At 37.2% G+C, this 22,664-nt stretch overlaps 1 protein-coding gene across 1 annotated transcript; it reads right to left on the bottom strand.

Moving 5' to 3' along the window:
* Window positions 1–1,993: 1,993 nt before the first annotated feature.
* Window positions 1,994–8,384, bottom strand: ren (renin). The gene is made up of 9 exons (XM_017409447.3): window positions 8,251–8,384; window positions 7,687–7,834; window positions 7,170–7,293; window positions 5,146–5,264; window positions 4,837–5,033; window positions 3,000–3,122; window positions 2,770–2,911; window positions 2,575–2,673; window positions 1,994–2,481 (listed from the first exon to the last, which is right to left on the bottom strand). Exons 1-9 carry the CDS (start codon window positions 8,325–8,327, stop codon window positions 2,320–2,322), a joined length of 1,191 nt encoding a protein of 396 aa, XP_017264936.1. The 5' UTR covers window positions 8,328–8,384; the 3' UTR covers window positions 1,994–2,319.
* Window positions 8,385–22,664: the final 14,280 nt, after the last annotated feature.

The raw sequence follows: 22,664 nt of genomic DNA, 5'->3' as shown, positions 1-22,664 counted from the left end.
TTAGAGGCTATTATGGATGTTTTTGTTATGCAATGCATTTGAGTTTTCCATACCTGTGCAGATCTTGTTGCAGTGAAGTTTGTAAAGCACTCTAAAGTCATTTATCTATCCGTTCATCCATCCATCCGTCCATCCATGCATTTTTTTACATTCTGCATGGACTGGGCAAATTTGTTGGTTGTGATACATTTACAAACCCAATGTTTCAAGAGACAAGTTCAGGGTGTTAGTATTTATAGTTGTTTTAGAAATGTTGTTGCTTAGAGGCACAAAGAGAGGGATTGTAAAGGAAATTAGGAGTAGTTGCCAGAAAATTGCATTGAGTTAAAAAAATGGTATGAGTTGCTCTTTAGCTGGAAGAGACAGCCAAGGGTAGCCTACTAGGCACCTAGTTGCTGGACGCTTTGGTACATTTTGGTACTTCCACAATATTGACAGTTTCCTGTATTGTGTTGATTTATTCTAAATAATGAGCTATTAAGACCAGTACGTCCAAATCTAAATCTATTCAATAGTTTTTCCTCTCCTCTATTTCCCCCTCCTATTTTCATTTAGACTGACTTCACAGCAACATTTTGACTTGAGAAATTAGTGAAAACAGGTGTGTTAATTGGGGCTGCAGGTGTGTTAATCAAGTATAGCTGCACACACTGGTTGTTCTGTAAAAATACTTACAAGCAGAACTTTGTCCAAGTGGAATGAAGCCCTCATTAATACACCAGAGTCTATCTGTTCTTTTAAATCAAAATGTCTGCAGCAAAATAAGCCTCTAAACAACAGAGATTGTGGGGCAAAATGGAGACATGGGCATGTTTTTGTTCGTAAATATGAGCCTTTGCTGTCAAAAAGTTAATGTATTTTGTCTGTGTCTGTGTACGTACTGTGTATGTGTGTGTGTGTTTGTTTGTCAGTCATATTTCCAAAATATCTCACTGGACAGTTATTAATAAGTAGTCATTCAATAAATGGACATCATGAGCTGGTTATCCTTTGAAATCAAACCGTCAAGATGGCCACTACAGCTAATCGACCCTAAAATCACAGAAATGGCTATAACTCAGTCATTTTTAAATTTAAAGAGAAAAAATATTGTTTGGTTTGACATGATGATAACTTATAACTTTTTTAATTTAACTGTATTTTCTGTAATGTCTGTCTGTTTTGTTTGTGTTGGAGCAGCAATTTGGCCAGGCTTCCAGACTGACCCACACTAAGAGACATGTTTCTGCAATGGTTGGACTTTTGATTAAGTGTCCATGCTCACATAACTGAACATTTAAACAGATAAAATCTGTAGCAGACAATTCACGGATGAGAGAGGAAGGAAACGCGACATCTCCATTGTCACTTTCTATCACATGACTGGAATTCCCGGACGATTCAGAGAACAGAGGACAAAAAGATCTGACAAGAGCATCTGATAGATTTTCATACCTTTATCTCCTTATTGTTTTGATGTGTCCTCTGCCACCTAGGTACGCGGAATAATTGTTTTTGTCCTGTCAGTCTTTATTTAACCTTAAACATGCTCATTTGATCCCCAAAATTGAAAATGTTGTTTATGATGAACTTCACTTAAGTGAGCTTTAGTTTATCAAAAATTATTATTATTTTTTTTCAGGTATAAGTTGAAACTCTTAGTCTCTCTCATTATAATTCTTTCCAAACAGATTTAGCACATTTTTAATCTGGAAAAATACCTTATGGAGTCAATTTAGAATAAAGAAAGCACATGGCTTCATTTGTTAAGATTATTAAAAACAGTTTCTTTTTCTAAAACATATCACAGATTTTCTGACACTGCACTTGTGTGGTTGATAAAACTTGTTAAGAGCATCTGTTTCTAACTTCAGTCTTGACTTTCACATCTTCGTCACAAAATAGACTCAGGAGATAGGATTGGAAACAAAGCAGTCAGTCCATGACTTGGGATAAATTAAAAAAAAAATCTTGAATAACAACTTCAATATCCTTATAATGGATTGAGGCAGATGTAGATTTTATTGTTCACATCAGGCAGAGCAGCACACAGAAGGACTGAATTTGCTGAAAAACGCCCATTAATTGGGACATGTTCACGAGATGTTCGGTGCAAATCGTGCACAAACAAAAACTAAAGACGCAATAAATGTCACGCAAATCTTTTTGTCACTCTAGTAAAGAAAAAGCAGTTTTTTTAAATCATGAATTAAAAACAAAACAAAACAAAACAAAAAACTAAGAATGCACTGGGCCAAGCGGTGGCAGGAAATTATTGAGAGTTAGCAGCAAAAATATTAATGCAAAAAAAGCAGAAAATGATTATTGTTCAGCTTCCTGTCAGACAGCTGAGGCAAATCCTATCCGATTGTGGTGACGATCAAACTCTGTGTAGTACTGAGCGATGAAGTTGGCTCCCAAAATCCAAACGGGACCTGTAGGTGGTGGAACATCTAAACCCCTGAAGGTGACGATGCAGACATCCCCTTCAATCTGCGATTGCTGAAACAAATTTTAATCATTATTTAAAGCTGCTACTCCATTCAAAAGTGCAACTAAACTAGAAATTATTTAGGCATTTACGTTGTTTCTTACCCATAGGATATAATCCTCATGTGTAAGTGGGTACTCTCGGCCTCCCAGGTGAAAAGTGACCCTGGGCAACGTCTCCACTGCATCACAGTTGACTTTGTACTGGTGAACAGCACAATGTAAAGCATCATGATCAGTGATGGGTTTTTATTGGCTTTGTTGTTGTTGAATAACATGGTAGTCTGTGTTAATACTTACTCCAGTTTCATCCAGCTGAGCTCCGATGGTTTTCATCAGTGCTGACACTGAGGAGGCGGGGCCTGTGATGTAAGAGGAGCCCGTATCGATAACAGCCATACAGCCCTCTGAACAAAACATCATCTCTGTCCCGATAGAAACGCTGACAGATTGAGAGAAGAGATATAGCACCAAAAAAAACCATGCAGTTTCTTAATTGTCCAATATGAATTATAAAGCAAAGATCTCACCCTTTCATTGTGATTTCCCATTTTCCTATTTCACTAGTTTCCAAATAATTAAAGTTTCCAGTGTAGTAGTTTGGGTCAGTCCCTCCGAGGACCAGCTCTCCACCAGGGGAGTGTTTTGGGTCCCTGAAAAAAATGGAACAACCATGAAAAGATTATTGAATGGGCCGACAGGAAACGGGCCACAGATTCCAGCAGTTCAGATGGGCCCCTAGGCTTCTGTTTAAGAATAAGGTAAACACTGATTGACCTCAAAAAGATTCAAAATGACAGGAATAATATTACAGAGATGCAAACTGACATTAACAAGACACAAAATGGTGGACAAGGATTAGAAAGAGTCACAACGTGACAACATCATGTTAACAAAAACACCAAACTTCTACAAAAAGACACAAAGCGACTACAAAGAGAAGCGGAATCGCCACAAAGAAATCCATTCAGCCACAGAGTGGTTCACCCGACCAAAACTAAATGAAGAAAGCCTGTGTAAACCACACATAAAACAACCATAATGAGACTTCAAAACACATCTGCGCCGTCTGCAGTTGGTTTGATAGGTGGGGGTCTTTTGACAGCTCTGTGCCCAGGGGCTCTATCCTTCATAACGTCTCAGTGTTTTTAGGCTCAGTGCTTCAAGCGTCAGAAGTTTGCCGTTCATTTTCTCCTTGTTGCTGGTGAAAGTGTGAGCCTTGCTTGGACGTTCCAAGGTTTTTCAGCAGAAGGTTAAATCTGTGTATTTTTATTACTTTAAAGCTCTGAGATAAATTTTAAAAACCTTATTAAAGTCGCAACCAATTATTCGCAATGTGAATATACAGAAAAGTATTGGTGTTTGTACCAGAGTGCTTGTAGATCTGTTTTGCTTTGAGTTTTTTTTCCAAAAGCTCTTTGTTTTATTGCCTGTGCTGGCCATGCACGTGTATTTATGCAAGTCTCTTTCAAGCTGATTAAAGGTCTAACCTGTCATCTGATAAATACAGGTTAGTCTTTTATTATTGTTTATTTGACCTTTATTTTACCAGGTTTAAGAACCAGTTCTCATTTACAAACATGACCTGGTCTTTGGCTAAAATGAGTCCAATGTTAAACCGAAAATGAGAGAGCTGAGATCTGATGTGACCAAAGATCACGGGCATCCAATAATAGCTTTCAGCCTTGTCCTTTCAAGTATTCCTCATTTTTAATTAAGAAAAAATATTCTGAAATTGTTCCACGATTTTTAAATGCAGTTTTTCTCAGACTGGTGAATCTCTACCCATCTTTACTTCTGGGAGATTCAGCTTCTTAAAATGTTTTTATTTTTTTATACCCAGTCCTCTTATTGACCTCTTGCCAATCCTAATATGTTGCAAGTGCTCCTCCGGCTGTTTCTTATTCATGCCACTTACTTTTACAACCTTTTGTCACCCTTATTCCAGCTTCTTTGGGATGTGATGCTGCCATCAAATTCAAAATTAGCTTACTTTTTCCAAAATATGGTGGTAGAATTTCTTAGTTTAAATAATATAATTACTATGGTCCATTGTGAATAGAATATAGATTTATGAGATTTGAAAATCATTGCATTCTGTTTTTTTTTACATTTTACACAAAGTCCACACTTTGTTGGAATTGGGGGTGAAATTATTTACATTACCTTGGTCTAAATATATATTCTGACAAAAGATATTCATGCAAAATATGTCTTTGTCACAGATTAATTAAAAAATCCACAACACATATTTGAAAGAAATAGTCTGTAACCATTTCATGAGATTGTATCACATGTCTTCCTCTGTTTGGTGGATTTCACACAAAATGATACGGTGTATTAGTCAAGTGTATAACTAAAGCATACCTGCTGTAGTAGACAGAAAACACCTCTTCTTTGAGGACATGCTGAGACATAATGTGGTCAAACACCGGAGTAATCCCATCAATGGCTGCGTTGGGGTAACCCATCCCCAGTACTCCATCAAACTTGGCAAAAATGAAGGGCATGGCCGACAGAAAGTTGGCTTCAGCGAATACCTGCACAACAGGGATACCACCAACCTGCAGGGATCAAACAAGCAGGAGTTAAAAGGTGCGACATGGTGTAGTGAGTTCAGACATGTATTGTAAAAAGACACTGCTTTGATTTATTGCTTCCTGACTTTAAACTCACCACAACCACATCCTCACTGAGGAATCCCCTGACGTTTCCAGAGGCATACTGGATTGAAAACCCGGTGCCATTCTCAACATAAGTACGGGATTGGGATGCATCATATCTGTTGTGAGTAACTAAAGATTACAAATGCATTTGAGTTAGAAACAAGGTCTTGGAAGAGAAGAATATAGAAATCTGATCTGGCAATATTATTTAAACCTGCAATGTCTGTTGATGGGCTCACTTAGAGGGAAACTGAAAATTCTTATTTTTAAAATAAGCAATAACAATGAGTTTTCTGCATCTGCCTGCAGTTTGATGACTAACAGGTAGAGCATTCAGAGAACAGAGAGAGGAAGACAAGTGCAAATTCACTTATCTCAGCTGAAAATCTCTCAAATCAAAATCATTCATTGCATAAAAAGAACTTCAGTTGCGTTATTTTGCTATTATTATTTTGTCAATAAAAATATTTATGTAGTGGCTTTAAAGAGGAAATGAAATAAAATAGGAAAATAATGAGTTTTCACACTCATTATTTTGGACCACACTACAGTGGTCCATTTCTCAGATTGTAAATGTTAATGACTAGTTTTTAGAGCTTTTGTGTCAAAATGTGTGGGTGGTGTTACCTCCTTGGTTGGGGACGTAGAAGAAAGCTGGGCCAGCTGTAGAAGACAGCTTTAGGACACTGAAGAAGTTACTGTCCCAGTGTTTATCAGTGAAAATGGAAGCAGCAGAAGAGGCAGGTTTTGTTAACAAGAGCACTGCTTTTGGTCTGGAGAGATGTTTTCAGGAACCCAAGCCCCACATTTCACAAGGGGAAACCCCAAGTTTTACAATGATGTCACACAGTCTTCAAGGAGTTTCCCATCCAGACAGCTAGAGGCTGCTGGCGGGTGCTGGTCCAATAAGCGGTGATTCTTCTATTGAAGGTTTGTATTTCAGGTGGTCCTCTTCAAAATATTAACAGTCAGTCAGTCACCAGACTTTGGGTTATAATTTTCACCAGGAGCTAAACGAACCACATCCATCAAACTTTCTGGCCTTTTGGGAAGCAGAATGACTCAGTTGTTGGAGTTTCGTGTTGGTTTACAGAAATAATTGCAATGCACTGAACCATTTCACCTCCACACTATCTGTGTTTGATATTTCCTGTGTTGTTGGCTTTCCTGTGATACGTCACACTTCTGAGTGATCACAGAAAATGCAGAAGAGACCGTAGTCATCTTTTCAGATTTTTGATTATTAATTTTAAATTACTATAATTTTTTTTAAATGAGAGACTTTGATAACCTGCACCTTTTATGACTTTCTTTTAATTCATGTTAGCTTCAAAACACTTCATTTCCCCTTTAAAGACAGTTCAGACCTTTTAAAGTGGGATTCTGTTGGAAGGTAATTAACAATTATTATCTTACCTGTTATACATACTGTAGCTCTTTGAACAACATAAACAGGGTTGATTTCTGACAGGATTGACAATCTTATTTTATGAATCTTTAATAATGTCATCAGTTTTACAATGCACAGTTATTTATTATGAATTCTTCGGTTATTAGCAAACACAAATAATGTCGGCAGCAGCTGGCTGTAGCACTTCTAGTGCAGCCTGGGGCACTCTTTTACTAACCACATTGTAAATGTTTATAAAATTGCACTAAATCATCATTATAACTAGACATAAGACCTCAAGCCTGAAGCTGAAGTTACAAAGGATGAGAGCCCCCACCAGTGGCTAGCTGCAGTATATATAATTCTTAAGTCCCTCCCCTCCATGTAAGTTAATGGGACATTTTCCTGACAAAAACATAAAAATACCCTTCAAATATTTTTTTCAGGTGATATTTGATGTTGATTTAAGTAGTTATTATCCTGCTGCTGTATGTTCAAATATGCATTGTTTTAAAATATGCTTAGTTTGAATTTGTTATTTGAGGCTTCAACACATTGATTTGATTTGCAGAACTTGAGATGATTTGAACTATCCTTTCAAGTAAATGTTCTTTCTCTGTTTGCAGTGATCCATGTGGACTTACAACAGGCGGTGGAGAAAGGTGAGCAGCTCTCTGAGGGCACCCACAGGTTGGATGAACCGGTGTCAAACACCACGTTGAACATCTGGGCCGGAGAACCGATGCTGATTTCTCCGTAGTACTGAGTCTGTTAAACAACAAACATGCAAGTGTTTTTTTTTTTTTAAAACATTTTCCCATGTGCAACACATTGTCTGAGAGAAAGAAATATGACATTAGGACTGTGAGTCACATGCAAAGTTATAGTTCAAAGGCAAATGGATCTGCTGTTTTACTTGAGAAGACGTTTCTGCATTCGACCCGTTCAAGAGCATCAATGAAGTCCCTTAGATGTGTGGGCCCCTTTAACCCCAAAGACTAAAGTCTGTTTTTCTCTATAGCTCAACAAGCAAATCCAGATGTCTTTAGTTTAGCACATCTTGATGTCTTATCACCTGAAGAACCTCTCACAGAACAACATGTTGAGGTCCAGAAACCTCCTTGCGAATATAAATGTATAATGATGCATAAAATGTCTCACATCCAAGTAGTTCGTTAGAGGTGTGGGAACAGCCCTGTGGTTAGTGTCGGCAGTGCTCATCTGGGCCTGTTCGGACAGCACCTGCTCGACAGAAACACCCATCTCCTGCAGCGTCTCCCTGATGGATGGCATCTTCTTCAGGGCGATTCTAAAAACGCAACACGCAAAAGAGGAAATCCAAAAAAGATAAATACAAAGAGAAACAATAAAAGTGATGACAGATGAATTGTTAAAGAGTTCTGTGAGGTAAATATTTCATATATCCGACACTTGCTTGGTCATGGTCCCGGTATGACAATGAGTCTGTAATAAATTACAGACATGCTTTTCTTCCAGCTCCTGGCCCGAAAAATGAAATAAAACATGTGCTAGGCCAGTTCTGAAATTACTGGCTTTTGTAATGAATCAATAAAAACATTTTGTGTTCCTGTCTTTATTTATTTACGTGTACACTCTAAAATCTTTGACAACATTTCTGATCTTGAAATGCATTTGAGCTGTAAACTTTTATTACTCTATTGTTTTTTCAAAGAGAAGTAAATAAAAGAGGAGTACGGTTTGTACCTTCTTAAACCATGGCTCGAGGTCATCCTCAGAGATAGAGCAACCAGAAACATCCAGTAATTCAGCAGTCGAGTCATGGTGATGCCTGTGACAGAAAATATAAACCAATAAGGCAGCTGCTATGTGGTCCTGGTTTTGTGTGTATCCAGGTTTAATAAATTTGTGTATGCTTCCCTCACCCGGCTCTTTATATACCCTGTCCTCATTATCATGATCTTACCTGTCAGTCGTTTATCGTAGAAGTTTATATTTTTCCCTCCACCCTTCATCCCGCTCTTCTGCAATCATCCACAGACCCCCTCCCATGATAAACATGTCTCACACTGACATCTGAACTCTGACCTGTTGAGAAACACCGAAGGACAGAAAGGTCGGGTACAGAGGTTTGTAGGCTGCTGACGTCAATGAGCTGTGGCACCTTCTCTGCAGGGCTGTGAGAACCTTCAGAGGAGATGAAAGACGCTGTGAGCTGTCAAGACAGATCGGTTGAATGATGTTTGCTCGACTCAAATGTAAGTAGAATGCTAAAAGATAAAATGCTGCAAGACTGTGATTGGCACTTAATCTGCTAAACTTGCCTTCTGTGGCTGCAGGTGTCCCAACAGATGTGGGACTTTCAGGGAGATTCCAGTTTCAGCAGTCAGATCCACCTCATACACAGAGGCTGCACGAGTCTGTTCAGCCTTCAGAGTAAGCTCACCCATCTCCTCAATCAACCACTCCATCTTTCTGAGCCACTAAAGCCATTCAACCTGGGTTTCTGTTTAATTTCTGAGACCTAAACTTTGACGGGGTAGTAGTTGAGACTGATACTCAATGCATACAGTATTTTGGACAGATTTTAATGCAATTAAAATAAGTACAGGATGTACATCTACAACTTATTAACATTTTGAGCAAGCTTGTGAAGGAGCAGCCCCGTCACTTCGTCATATTTTAATCAGTACAGTTCTGTCACGCCATCGTTCCTGCCTTAAAGTGCATGCGCACAGATACACGAAGAGTCGGTCGGAACACACGCTCAGTCAGTTTTACAGATGTTAAGCTAAAATTTGATGTGACAGTAGCTGAGAGCTTTCACAACACATACTCTGAGCACTACCTCACGCGATATTGCATAAGAGTTTTAGCTTTTCAGATCAGCTGGCGTTACACGTAACAGACTGAACCTTAGAACCCATCGTACAAAGCCATTCATTACAAACTGATGAGATCCCAAATGAAGGGAAAAACCTCTTTGAACAGTTTAGTTGGGATAGGGTTTTGGAGCAAACATGGTGGTTTAGATGAAGCTGTTATTTCTTCAGACAGCTCACCAGGACAGGAACTGTGTAAACACAAATCAAGTTTTTCTCTTGTGTCAAAGGCTACTGAAACTGATGCCAAATCTGTGACGAAATATGGAAGAATGTCATGACTTCAAGCAGTCTGTATGAAATTGAATTTATATGGCCTCCTTTTCCCACACTCTTAAGTTTTCATCCACAGAGCAGACATGTCTACAGTAAAGTTCTTTGCAGCTTGAGCACCATGTGCTGATATATTATTTTTTGTAAATGAAAAGCAACACGAGAAGAACAAAACACATCTGTGTGTTAAGATCAAGGTCTTAGATAAAGACCGCTGGCAGGAGGCAGATCCCATGTTGAGTATATTTTGCAGTAGACGAGCGATTGGCAGCGCAGAGTGTTTTCATTCGCACCTCTAGCTGCTGCGCTGAGGCTCAGCAGAGCTTAACACCAAGCCATTAGGTCTCCCTGCGTTTAGCGTCACAGAGGATTCCCACAGAAACTGCTCTGCCAGGATGGGCTGGACTGTTGACTGACCACCCAGCTGAGCCAGGACAAATGTGCAGGTTCAAGTCAGACAGCCATCGCAAAGGTTAGAGGTCAGTCACTAAATTATTCCCTGTGGAAGGAGACTTCAGAAAAATTTATCATACTTGTATACTCAGCAAACAGAGACTTTGATGTAGCAAGATTTTAACGAATGTTTCATAAACAGTGGCTAGCCAATAATCAAGTGAGAAGAAAAAGAGAATAAATGGCTTACATATACAAATATCACCTATTTATCACTTTTGCGGCTGAACTTGGCCTGCTGTTTGTGATGTCAGCCACTGCAGGCGGCTGTTTTCAACAACAGGAAACAAAAACTCTTAAACACCTATCTGCACAACCTGCTCACCACTAAAGAGTTCACATCAGCACCTTAAAACTATAGTTCAGATCTTTTGAAGTGGGGTTCTGTGGAAAGAATATGAAGAGTTAACATCATACCTGTTGTAGATAGTTTTTTAAATGACCTTTGTTTAAAAAAAATGAGTTTTAGTCTGACCAGACTGACCAGTTAACGGTTAGTCAGAGCAAGGCCAAGACAAAAGTTGATTGCTGCCACCCTAAAACAAGTCCAATTTCAAGCATTCATGTGAACTCTAGTTTATAAGCATTTACACCACCTTCATTTTTATATTACACAGTCATTCAAGCAGAAATATTATGATATTCCTGGTGGAAGCAGCTCATACTGTCCTGGAAGTGCTACAGTTAACTGCTGCTGCTATTTGCACTTGCACACAACCATATTCTATGTAAACAACAACATACAGCAAAACTGATAGTGATATAAAGATTAATAAAAGAGTGTTAATGAGAACTGCTATGAAATTTTTGAGATTGGAGTTGTTTTGACCTTTCTGTGACTAGTCATTAGCTCATCAATCTGTTCGGAATTAAACTCTCTTTCTCCAAATTCATATTCTTCATAGAACTATTTACCAAAGTTAATGCATTTTTTGTTCATCTTTCCAAAAAAACCTTCTTTAAAAGATCTGAATTATCGCTTTAACTTTCACTAGAGGATAAAGTTTAATGGAAAACAATTATTGGAGCTACATGAACCACATAGTCAGAATCAAGTTTGCTTTAGCAGCTTAACTTTTCTGGCATCTTGGATCAAATACAGCAAACTGCGGGGAGACTAATATTGCCTCATGAAGCTTTTGTGGCAAAAAGCCAATACAAACTCATTTGTTATGTCAGAGCTTTGGAGGGGAAAAGGATGCATGCTGCTTCTGGAAACAAAATGAAAGCATTCAAAGAAGACCAATGAAACCATTTCTACTGAAAGTATTGTATGCAGCCATTTTGGTATTTGAAACCTCAGAAAGCATGTTGCTTATTTATGAGCAGGTTTAATAACATTTTTCAGGGACAGTCTCACAGACTTCTGACTCTTGACTGTTCTGGATAAATTATTGTCGAAGTTTCTTTCCCACACTACCTAGTTAGACCCATGCGTCACTCCTGCATGGACTCTCACCCCTCCACTGAATCTGCTCAACTGGTGGGTATGGGAAACACACAAAAAAATTAAAGGCCTAGTAGTCTTTGAAGGACTCATATTACCTTTCACACCAAAGTTTTACTGTAAACTAAGAATATTCTATAATGAGAATAGACAAAGCTATAGCCATTTTGGTTAAACCTTGCAAAATGATATTGTAAGCAATCTCATGCATGATCTGATGAGATGTATTAGCACTTGGAGTATGTGTTAAGGATGAATTTCAGCTACTACCACACAAAATTTTAGCTCAGTGTCTGCAAAATTGGCTGAGCTATAGCCATTTATGTATTTATGTAAGTCAGTAGCTGGGGTGTCCATCTTGAATTGGATTGATTCCAAAAGTAAATTACATGTAGATGTACATCTAATGATTACTTTATGAGAATTTCAGTAAAATCCATCCACTGCTTCACAAGATTATATTTGATCAAGTGTCTTTTGTGTGTAGACAAGTTTTTGAAGGTCTTTGCAGAATTGTACTATTGAGACTGAAACATAAATACATTTCATAAACAAGCAAACTGAATAAAGATGTAACAGAAAATGCAACAAACAAAACCTCAAATATTCAGCGTCAGGGGCAGCGCAAACAGATTTTGTTGCGTTATCTTGTCTCTCAGGGCAGAAATACGAAGCAGATAGCAGGAAATGAGACTCGAGGGAAGTTTGTTCTCAAACAAACAAGCCCAGCATCCAAAGTTGTAATCAACATCAAATTCTAAACAGCTGGTAGGAGCATAAAATACAACATGTTTGCAATGATTTTGGTCTTTTACATAAATACTTAGTTTGTGGGATTTAGCACATTAAAAACTAGCAGTTTGGTTGCATGGATGGTCTGCTCAGGGATGTTTTTGAATCTGAATCCAGTGAATTAGACTGTGAGTCCATCTGGAGTCAATATGCATTAAAATGTGCTGGCCAGTCTTCACAACAGGAGGTCAGAAATGTAGAACTTGAGAGTAAAAGAGGTATTTAAAAAACATGTTTGATGCAGACCAGAATGATTTCCACTCCAAAGACTACTCTGAGCAGTTGATCATTCCTGGACAATTCACAGCTTTTAGCTGAATTTGTGTCATTTTCACAAGTTGTGTCATTGGATGAATGCACACAACCAGTAGAGGGTAGCATCAGACTTTAAACTCACCGCTTCAGAGTTAAGAATGCGTGTTATGCAGTGATACCTAATCTGATCATTCCTCTTAGAAAAAAAAAAACTAAGAAAGAGCAATTCCCTTCAAGTGAGCGACATAAGTGTCACTACACCTCGTTACTGACTGTAAAACATAACCAGCTTCCCTCCAACTTAACAAAACTAAAAGGCTAAAGTTTGAGTTTGACAGAAATCTCTCAAACTGAGCCCAGTGAACCTGTAAAGTAGTCAGTTAGTTTCCTGATCACAGTTAAATCTGAAGGATAATATTTCTCATCGCCATGGAAACATGTTCAGTTGGTGTGTGTGTGTGTAGCTGTGAGATTGTGTGAGTTTGGATAACCCTAACCACCTACAATACCAGATATATGCAGTGAAATGCACACTAGCACTGCATGTTGTCTTATTTGAATACAGACATTAGAAAATATGATGTAGATTTTTGACAGACAATATCTATAAAATTGCCATCATGACCTGACATTAACTTACATTTTTATGTGGCTTTTAAACAGTTGTAAAATTTTGCACACAGATATACAATAACAGTGCTGCTTTATATACCAGATTTACAAAACTCAATAATATAAAAGAAAAAAATGAGTAGAATTTAAACTTTTTTTAAACCATTTGAACATGCATCTCCTGTGGTATCTTGTAGGGGGTGCTGCAGCACCCTCCTCACCCATTGCCTTGTTTCAGTTTCTGAGTACACACATAAAGTTTTGATTTGATTTATTTTTGCAACCATACGACATAAGCTAGTTTAAAACATTTTTAAAAAGTAGTTTTATAAAATGTATTTACTAAACCAAAACTATTTCTCGAGAGACCACATTAAAAATTGTATAAAAACACAAAAATATAAAATTTAGTGTTTCAAGTTGTTTTTGCCAGTGGTGGGCCTAAATAATCAGAACAAAATTTCAGCAGCAGCCTTTTATTTAATGAACCAAACAAGTTCAAATATTGTATCCAAATATTTAGCTTCTGGTTTATAATTACATGTTATATAAATCTCTGTTCAACTTTTTAAAATATTTCAGTAGCTCTGATGAAGCAGCAAACTCAACACAAAGCGAACCGACTTCTTAAAAGTCAAACCTTTACAGCTTCAGCCACTTTGTGCCCCTAAACCAAGAATCATCCAATTTTATGTAATTTAGTTTTTTTCTTGTGGCATTTTTTATTTTAACTGGTCTAAGGTTTTGCCTAAAGGCAGTCCATGTAAACAGAGCCTTCGACTGATACACATCATGAACAAAACAAGTCAGTTTATGAGAGTTAAATGGAAAACAAAACGAGTTGGAGCATGCATAAAGGAAAACTAAAAAAAACCATCTGAAACATGACAAGATGTAAAGATGTGCAGCTTTGGCCTCCGCTGCATTTCCCAGAGAGCTCAATCACCGAACTGAATAAACTGGAAACATCTGGCATACTCGGAGTAACCATGACAACAGAAAGGGTTTCTGATTTGCTGCTATATTGATAAATATTTGATTAGAACAGAGTCGGGAATAACAGGAATAAGCACAATAATTGTCTTACAAATGGTTTGCTTTTTGCGTTTTACTTTATGCTAAGTTATAAAGGAAATATATTTAAGGGCATCCATTTTATATTTCCTGAGTTTGTCAGACTATTCAGAGAAAATACTGACCACTCAGCTAAATATAAATGATTATATTAGTCAGAACTTGAAATACTGCCCTATTCATTAATTATATATGAGCATGTTCTGAATTAAAACTGCACGTGTCTCTTTGAACAGTGTTCAAACTGTAGCAGCCAGCTGTGGCATGAGTGAAGTTAAAGTGATTCTGTGAATAAATGAGCACAGCTGCAGCGCAAAACATTGCAAAGTCAGAGTCTGCCTAGTGTTAAATTCACTACTACTCAGGACGCTGGCAGTTAGATCATGCAAACCTAAAGCTCCAATAAATTGATATCTGTGATGCCAATAGTAATAACATTTTACCAGAAGGTCTAAACATGCAGTGTGGAATCATTTATTTTACATTTGATCTTAAATCCAATTGTGCCTTTATATCACGTTTTGTTTTGTTGGACCCTTTGAAGTCTATCTTAATCACTAAATAAGTATTCATTAAAAGCCAAAATGACGTTATGTCATTAGATGTTTATAGACGGCTCTGAAAAAATCCTACTAAAAAGTACAAGAGGTATTAAAAGAAGAATGGGTCATGAAAAGGATCATTTAAAAATTGCTTAATTTATTTCTTATTTTATTTCTGTGCTGTTTTGCACATGACGACAATCATCAAGACACAACAGATACTCCCTCGTGTTGCTGCTACAATAGCCAACGTAAAACTGGCACTAACTTAGTTAAAACTTCTGACAGAGAGCTAAAGTTTGGTGTGGTGGTAGCTGAGTGTCACCCTCAACAAATACACTGGAAAATATCAAAATGTCTAAACCTGCCTCTTTTCTCATTATAAGATGATCTTAATTTAAAGCTCTGGTCTAAAATATGGCAGGCAATATGCATTCCTTTAAAGAATGATGGTCCTTTTTTGATTTAGTATTTATTGTCCAGTCTGGTCTGGAGTTTTATATGAGTTTTGTGTGGATTTATAACCCATATGGATCCTATATATAACATCTTACTGGTGTTGAAGAATATGTTTAATAGGTTGATGACTGAAGGCCATATCTTACATTTTACACCATTCTGATGTGCATCAGACCATTCAGAGACACAAAGAAAGAAAAACTATTTATACTGGACAAAACAACTTTCAAAATTATGTGTGTATAGGCCTATATATTTATTACTGTAACTTTTCTTGTGAATTGTCAACTGGGCCTGAATTAGGTTGGAAAGTTGCATCACACAACACATGAAGCCTTAAAATAGAGCCACGTTTTTGTAGATTAGAGATAAAACCATAACAAGTGGACAACAATGTGCAGGATTTTTTCCCTTTATCCTCCATGGTGAAATACTTTAATTTAATAGCATTTGTGTGGCAGAAACAACCACTAAATCTTCAGAGACTGGATCTCTCTCGTGGCGTGATTGCCTTGATCGTGACACTCGGTGAAATCAGTGCACAGGATTTCCTCATTAAAAAAGTACATCCTCCTCTAGTTGCTCTGTGACTTCCCATACAAGCGTCCACATCCTTCACACCCAACAAACATCCTCCCCGTGTTGCTCACAATAAGACACAAAACCTCTAAGGCAGGGCAGAAAAGTCTCACCCTGAATATTTTCAATTGTTCTTTTCTGCTTACTCCTTTGTTTTCCTGTTTGCTATTGTCTGTTGCTTTGTCCTTCATTTCCCAGAATGCACCACATCTTGCAGTTCTCCTGAGAAAATATCTTACCTGTTGTAGATAGCTCTTTGAGCAGCCTCAGTTAGGAGAAATAATGGAGCTAAAAGCAAAGTGGACCGCTGCTGTCCAAAAACAACTCAAAAATTTCATAGCTGTTTTTGCAAACACTGTTTTTTTTCCACAAATAGTTTGGCTTTACACAGTTATTCCAGCATGGGTATGATAATATTCCTGCCAGAAGTGCTTCAGGATGCTTCACAAGTGCAACAGCTAGCTGCTGCTGATGCTATTTGTTCTTACAAATAACCGTACAATTTTATGTAAATAGCCACGTAATGCAAAAAGTTGTGGCAATGTTTATTAAATGTTTATAAAACATCATTTGTATGAATCACTATGATTTAAATTAAGACTGGAGTAGTTTTTGAATGGCAGCAATCCTCTCTGTCATTAGTCATTAGTTTGTCAATCCAGTCAAAGTCAAACCCAATATTTCAAAACAGAGCTCATTCAAAAATCTATCTACAACAGGTAAGATATTAATTGTTTATTATGTTTTCACATAATCCCACTTCAAAAGATCTGAACTTTTGCTTTAAATTACCTACATGAGTAAATTTGAATTTGCTTGAAAAATAAATCTTTTCAGGCTTGCAGTCTGTGCCAACAGTCTCTGGCACGATGATGTGGAGTTTACTGTGTGACTTGTTTGACACATGCTCACATGTTCATCATCAGTTTTCAAAATCTAGTTCATTAAAGCTACATGAGCAAATGTGCACAGAAGTTCTTCAGATTGGTAAGCATTTGATGCAGCTTTAAAATATCAGATAACAATGAAAATGATACATGTTTATTTAAAAAGCAAGGAGTTGGCAAATAACTTATAGTGTTAAAAGCATTTAATGTCAAGTAATAAAGTTTTGAATGCAAACATTTGATGGATGAAGAATTTCACATCAGCATTTTCAATTTGAACAACAGTTAATTGAATTTGACTTAAAATGTAATGTTTACCTCACTGTTGGATTGTCTCATGTTCTGTTTACAACTGTGGAAAGATGTAGAATAAAGTCACACTATCTTGTTTGGTGAATTATTTCCAGCCCTAGCATGAGGTCTGGGGGTTGATGTGAATCTCGTGGCTGGTAGTATAGATCCTCAGACTGGAATCCAGGCTTGGGTGACGGCAGCAAACGTGTTTGATTTAACGGTTAGCAAACATCATCGGAGATCTTTTCATCTAAGTTTATAAAAAACACAAGTTATCTAAAATGGTGAATAAACAGTGCTGTTATTCATCCTGAGGTCATTTTCTAAAGCATGACTCGTTCGTCAATATTTACTGTTAGCTCAGTTTTCCATCTCAGCTCTCAGTGTTTACTCTGACTTGGTCACACTGTAGTCCCTAAAAGAAAATATAAACGGGATGTTCAAACTTAGGTAAATCAGAGCATCTGGTGCTAAAGACAAATAATAATAATAATAATAATAATAATAATAATAATAATAATAATAATAATAATAATAATAATAATAATAATAATATAAAATAAAGAAAATACATGCAGAACTATTTTATTCATTAGCAGTGCTGGTCCCATACTCAACACTGTCATTCTGTAGAGGCAGTAAATTTAAAACTGCTTCTGGAAAGTTTCCAGAAACTGGTACCTGTCTCCAGCAGTCACAGCAGGTTGCAAATCCATCACAAGGCCACATAGAGACAAACAACCATTCACGCTCTCACTCATACCTAGGAAGAATTTAGAGTTGCCAATTAACCTAACATGTGTGTTTTTGGTCTGTGGGAGGAAACCCATGCAGGCAAAGGGAGAAAACTCCACACAGAAAGGCCGGAAGGCAACCTGAGATCTTCTCTCTGGGAGGTGACAGCTCCAACCACTGCTCTGCCACATCACTGCATTATAATACTTGGTAAAAAAAAAAAACAAAAACAAAACAAAACTAGCTTTTTATTGGTGAACAATTGTGGCTTTTCTTTAAAACTGTCCTTTCACAACTGATCTTGTGCATGTTAAAAATCTGTTTCTAGTTTCTGATTACACAAAACATTATGAATGCACAAAAAAGACCTTTCACTGGAGAAATACAATAAAGAGTCTGAATGTTTAACGTTGATGCCTTATTCTAGCAGCAACATGTGGCAAATGACACAAAATTAGGATGTAAGTACTCCGCAGACCTCCACCTCATTGATATCGGTCTTGAGTGTTGCTAAATGCTTCAGCGTTCACCACATACTCCAAACTGTTTGTCTGCGTTTTGTTGGGATGAGAGCTTAGTAAAAAAACAAGAAACTGTGCATTCAGCTGATTAATGTCCATCACTTATAGTGACTCAACTGAATACAGACATACTGTAAGTAAATGTTGGAGCTTTAGGCAAAGTATCTCAAACACTATAGAATACTTGAATACATTTGCTTTCTGTCACAGGTTTCCAAACATGCTTTTCAAACATTTTCTTTACAGACTACACATATAGGAACTGCACTCTGGGAATCTGCATGACTCACCAACTTTCCATCTTTAAAACATCTTTGCACTCTTTTTCTTTTTCAGACCAAAGACAATACAGACCCACTGCTGCCAGAATCTTCTGTATGCCTGAATAATTCAGTATTGCTCACTGTCTGCTTCTGTTGTGTGCTGCATGGTTAAGAACCAGTGAAGGGGAAGGCTCCATGCATGGGGACAGGCCTTGTTCTCTACACCCGCAGCCAAGCGTGGATCTCTTATGTAAGAAATGGAGGGTTAGAGGGCCGGAACGCGACATCCGCTGCAAGAAAAAGGAAAAATTCAAGTTCCTTTGTCATCGCGGTTCTTCCTTATCTCCACTTTTATTCTTAATGAGACACAGGCTCACCCTTGTTGTAATTATTCATAAACAGGCAGTATTTTTGTCACAAGATCACAAGATTTCTTCTCAATTTTTCACCTTGTTCTTTACGTGTTCTTGGTGTGAGGATTTGGATTTTTTGTGTTTTTGGTTTTGTTTTCTTTATTTAGTCTTGTGATTGTTTTCAGTTTGTATTTTTTTCCTGTTTATGTTCCTGCTCAGTAGTTCACTCCTCCCCTGTCACTCTTTTTGCCCTCCTTGTCACGCCCATCTCCACCTGTCCATAATTATCTCCATTCACCTGTTTCTACTTACCTCGTCTCCCTCAGTATTCAAAAACCCGGTCACTTCTCTCACTATCCGCTGGTTCATTGTATTTCCTTTGTTGGTTGTAGCTGTCTCCGTGCCTTAGTTCCCTGATGTCTTGTTCCCCTGGCTTATTGGTTTTCGTTCTGTTTTTGTTTGCTGCCCCGTCAGCTTTTGTTTTGTGATTTTTTTTCCTTAGTTATTAAATCAGTTTATTTTTTTACTATGAGTCTGCACTCAGGGTTCTTTTCCGTGTCCCGCGTTCCTGACACTTGACCTTGTGGTGGCGCTTTTATCCCACTCTGAAAATTTCAGTGATGATCTTCGACTGAAAGTTTTAAAGTTTGAATGCTGCATCTCAGTTTTGCACTTTTGTGTCAGTAAAAAAAAAAAAAATGAACGCTGTTTTTAAATATGAACGTTGCACAATAAAAAACAACATAAATCATGAAAAGGTTGTGCTCATTAAAATGTGAGTGGAGTCCCAAGTCCATCTGTTTGAGGTTTTCTGTAAAAGGACAGAGCTGAACTTTGTATGTTGTGAGACATCTGGAACATGAGTGTTCAGCTTGTAACTGCATTATTCAACAAAGGCTGAAGCCATCTGAACTTTCTCAGGTGAACACGCATCTGTTTCTCGTGAGTTTATGACCCCTTGGTGTTTCCTAGAATTACAGTTGTTGAGTTTATCTGTGTTTAAATTCCTTTTTTTTTAATTTTACAGCTCCAAGACATATCAAAACCTTTTGGTGTCATCTGGCAATAACTGGATAAATGCCTCTAAACATTTTCAAGCACTGATGCTCAGCGCACCTGATTTGTTGCTTTAATTAAATGTAGAGCAATATAATTAAATGAGGGACCCCTAATGTTCATTTTTAAGTGAGACCATGAATGGCAGGCACTTGTTCATGAGGAGCAAAAAGAGTTTTATTTTTTCTGGACTCCTTTGACCATCTGTTTTAGGTGAATTCAAATAGTCTCCACTACGTGCAAAATAAGTCACCTGACTGCCTACTAATCTCACGCTGCTGGTCTCCACTGCACCATTTATTTATCAACAGCTGCTCTATAACTTTTTTCTTTAAGTTGTGCCTCAAATTACAGTCTAAAACAGGATGCATGCAGTGAAAGGAGTTAAAAACACAAGAAAATACGATCCAATAACAGTAATCAAGCAAAGAAAGTAGGACTTAAGTGCTTAAATGGAAAGTTCAGATCATTATGAACAATTAAAATTTCCATAGGTAAACAAACAAACATGGTTGTTGGCAGCTATTCACAAGTTTTGCCTAAATGTTGTTTTAAGGATGCATTAACCATCAATATGAAAAAACTATGCAATGTTTTTTAATTTTTTTTTAAACTTTTGACTGGTCTTCATGGCATTGCACTGAGTTTCTTGAAGCTATTGACCATTTGTCAGGTTGTACATTTGTTCTAACTTTCACGAAAATTTGCAGTCAAAGGGAACTTTTGATTTATTAACTCATTTAGTCACTTTGAGAAATTATATTGACTATATATGACTTCTTTTTCTCAGTCTCTTTAGCCACACAAAAAATGGAACAAATTGCTGTAAATATGTGTAAACTGTTTGTCCTGCTTGTAATTTTCTACTTGTGTAACACTTTTTAGTAGCCAAATGAAATAAAACAATTAACCTGTAATATTTTTCAAACGTTTGCCGTATTATACCTTTTGATTCAGTGAAGTTTTAGAACGGTTTAAATAACAAATGTATTTTTTTAATTGCTAGGAGGACACATTTAGCCCAAGTTTTAAAAGAATAATGTGAGAATATTTGGTTTGAAAATAAAACCATTTTAAAGTGGGTAAACAACTCATGTACTTGACAAGGATTTTATTGAATCACACCATGCATATTTTCAAATGTGCTTTTGTTTGTGGTAGAATACATAGTGCATATGCTGATGTGCCATAAAGTGAATAAATGGCTTTAAGTAAACAGTTTTAGAGCAGCATTGGTTTTGTTCTTGTCACCAATGAAAGCTTTGATGGAGAAAGTTTTTTTTTGCCTGAGTGTCAGATCAATATGGATCCATACACTGTTTGATTTGCTCGTTAATATTTACCTACTTCTTCTGTTTTGTAGATTGATGACATTCTTGAGGTTTAGCTGCTCAATGGCTGCAACTCATAACTCTGAACACACACTCGGTTATACAATGCTGGGTGCTTTGCAATCATTGTTGCTGCAGGCCTGCCTTCGAGTATCAGTGGAGGGTTTTTCTCATTTATCTTGGCAAACAGGCTCATTAAACACTGTAATACTGATTGGTTTTTATGCACGATATAAATAGTCTATTGAAACTGCTGGTGTATGATTGTGTTCTTGCAAACCTTGTAAGAATTCAGCTACTTGAAAAAACTGAGGAAAGTTCAGGCCTTTTTTTCTGAATCACTGGGAGATTTTACAGTTGTCGTAACTGTTCTGATATTTATTAAAAACATATATTTATCTGAAGCAAATCTGAGAGTTGCTGGAGCTCCACCCTCTGGATAAATCGTGTTTAGTTTTAGTAAATCTGAGACAAGAGAGAATGTCAGTCCTCCAGGGTTTTACACAGAACAGTGCAGCATATTGTAACTTCTAACTTTCAGGATGGCTATATGCTGTTTAAGTGAAGTTTTAATGAGCTCAAAATCATCACTTTCATTTTTATGTAAGGCAGGATGTACTTTGCCTTTTGTCCAATGACTGCTGGACAGGGTCAATTGATCTTAGAGGGTGAATGGATAAATGTTCCTTCATTGGCTGTAAGAGAAATTGAAAATTTACCAAAGCTTGTTGAAATTCTACATTCTCCTTACATTTTAACTAACAGTTTAAATGTAACTTACATAAATAACTAAAACTCTCCCACTGCATTTGTGATCAAATCCTTAAACACAAAGAAATTACCCAGTACAAAATAATAGATTGTCTCACTTTTTCTTTTTCTGTTTTTATTAAAAACTTGTAGGATCTGAATCACCAGGAATATTTAATTACTTGTTTGTTTGTTTGTTTTAGTGACAACTGCAGCATTTCCTGAAAACGTCATCAAAATCTGTTTATTAGTTTTTTTCTGTAATCTTGCTAACAGACAAACAAACCACCAACACCTCTGAAAACAACCTCCTTGGCGGAGGTAATAAAACCAACATGTATGAAAGTGTTTTTAGATTTGTTTACGAGCTGACATCTTGGAAACAGTCTACATCCTCTCAGTCGGAGCACATCAGTGTCATGTATTTGTGTGACGTTCACTGGCCTGCAGACATTTCTTTAACACCACTGAAAATGTCAAGTGACAGGAGAACAGAGCCCACTTCACAACACAGACAATATGAGATTACATTATGTTAACACAGAGACAGAAACAATATCCAAATTCACCTAATGAATACTGGATAATAAAGAGTCCTGCTC

Source organism: Kryptolebias marmoratus, linkage group LG8 (assembly GCF_001649575.2).
Source record: "Kryptolebias marmoratus isolate JLee-2015 linkage group LG8, ASM164957v2, whole genome shotgun sequence".
In the NCBI taxonomy this organism is placed as follows: Eukaryota; Metazoa; Chordata; class Actinopteri; order Cyprinodontiformes; family Rivulidae; genus Kryptolebias; species Kryptolebias marmoratus.
This window is presented reverse-complemented; position numbering and strand designations above follow the sequence as displayed.

What these genes read in the sequence shown, in the direction of transcription:
- ren (XM_017409447.3), bottom strand. Translation starts at nt 8,327, where the DNA reads ATGACTCGACTGCTGAATTACTGGATGTTTCTGGTTGCTCTATCTCTG. An exon ending in ACCTTTCTCCACCGCCTGTT is followed by an intron (nt 5,265 to 7,169) that starts GTAAGTCCACAT and finishes TGTAATCTTTAG; the next exon opens with TTACTCACAACAGATATGAT. An exon ending in ATGAGGATTATATCCTATGG is followed by an intron (nt 2,482 to 2,574) that starts GTAAGAAACAAC and finishes AATTTGTTTCAG; the next exon opens with CAATCGCAGATTGAAGGGGA.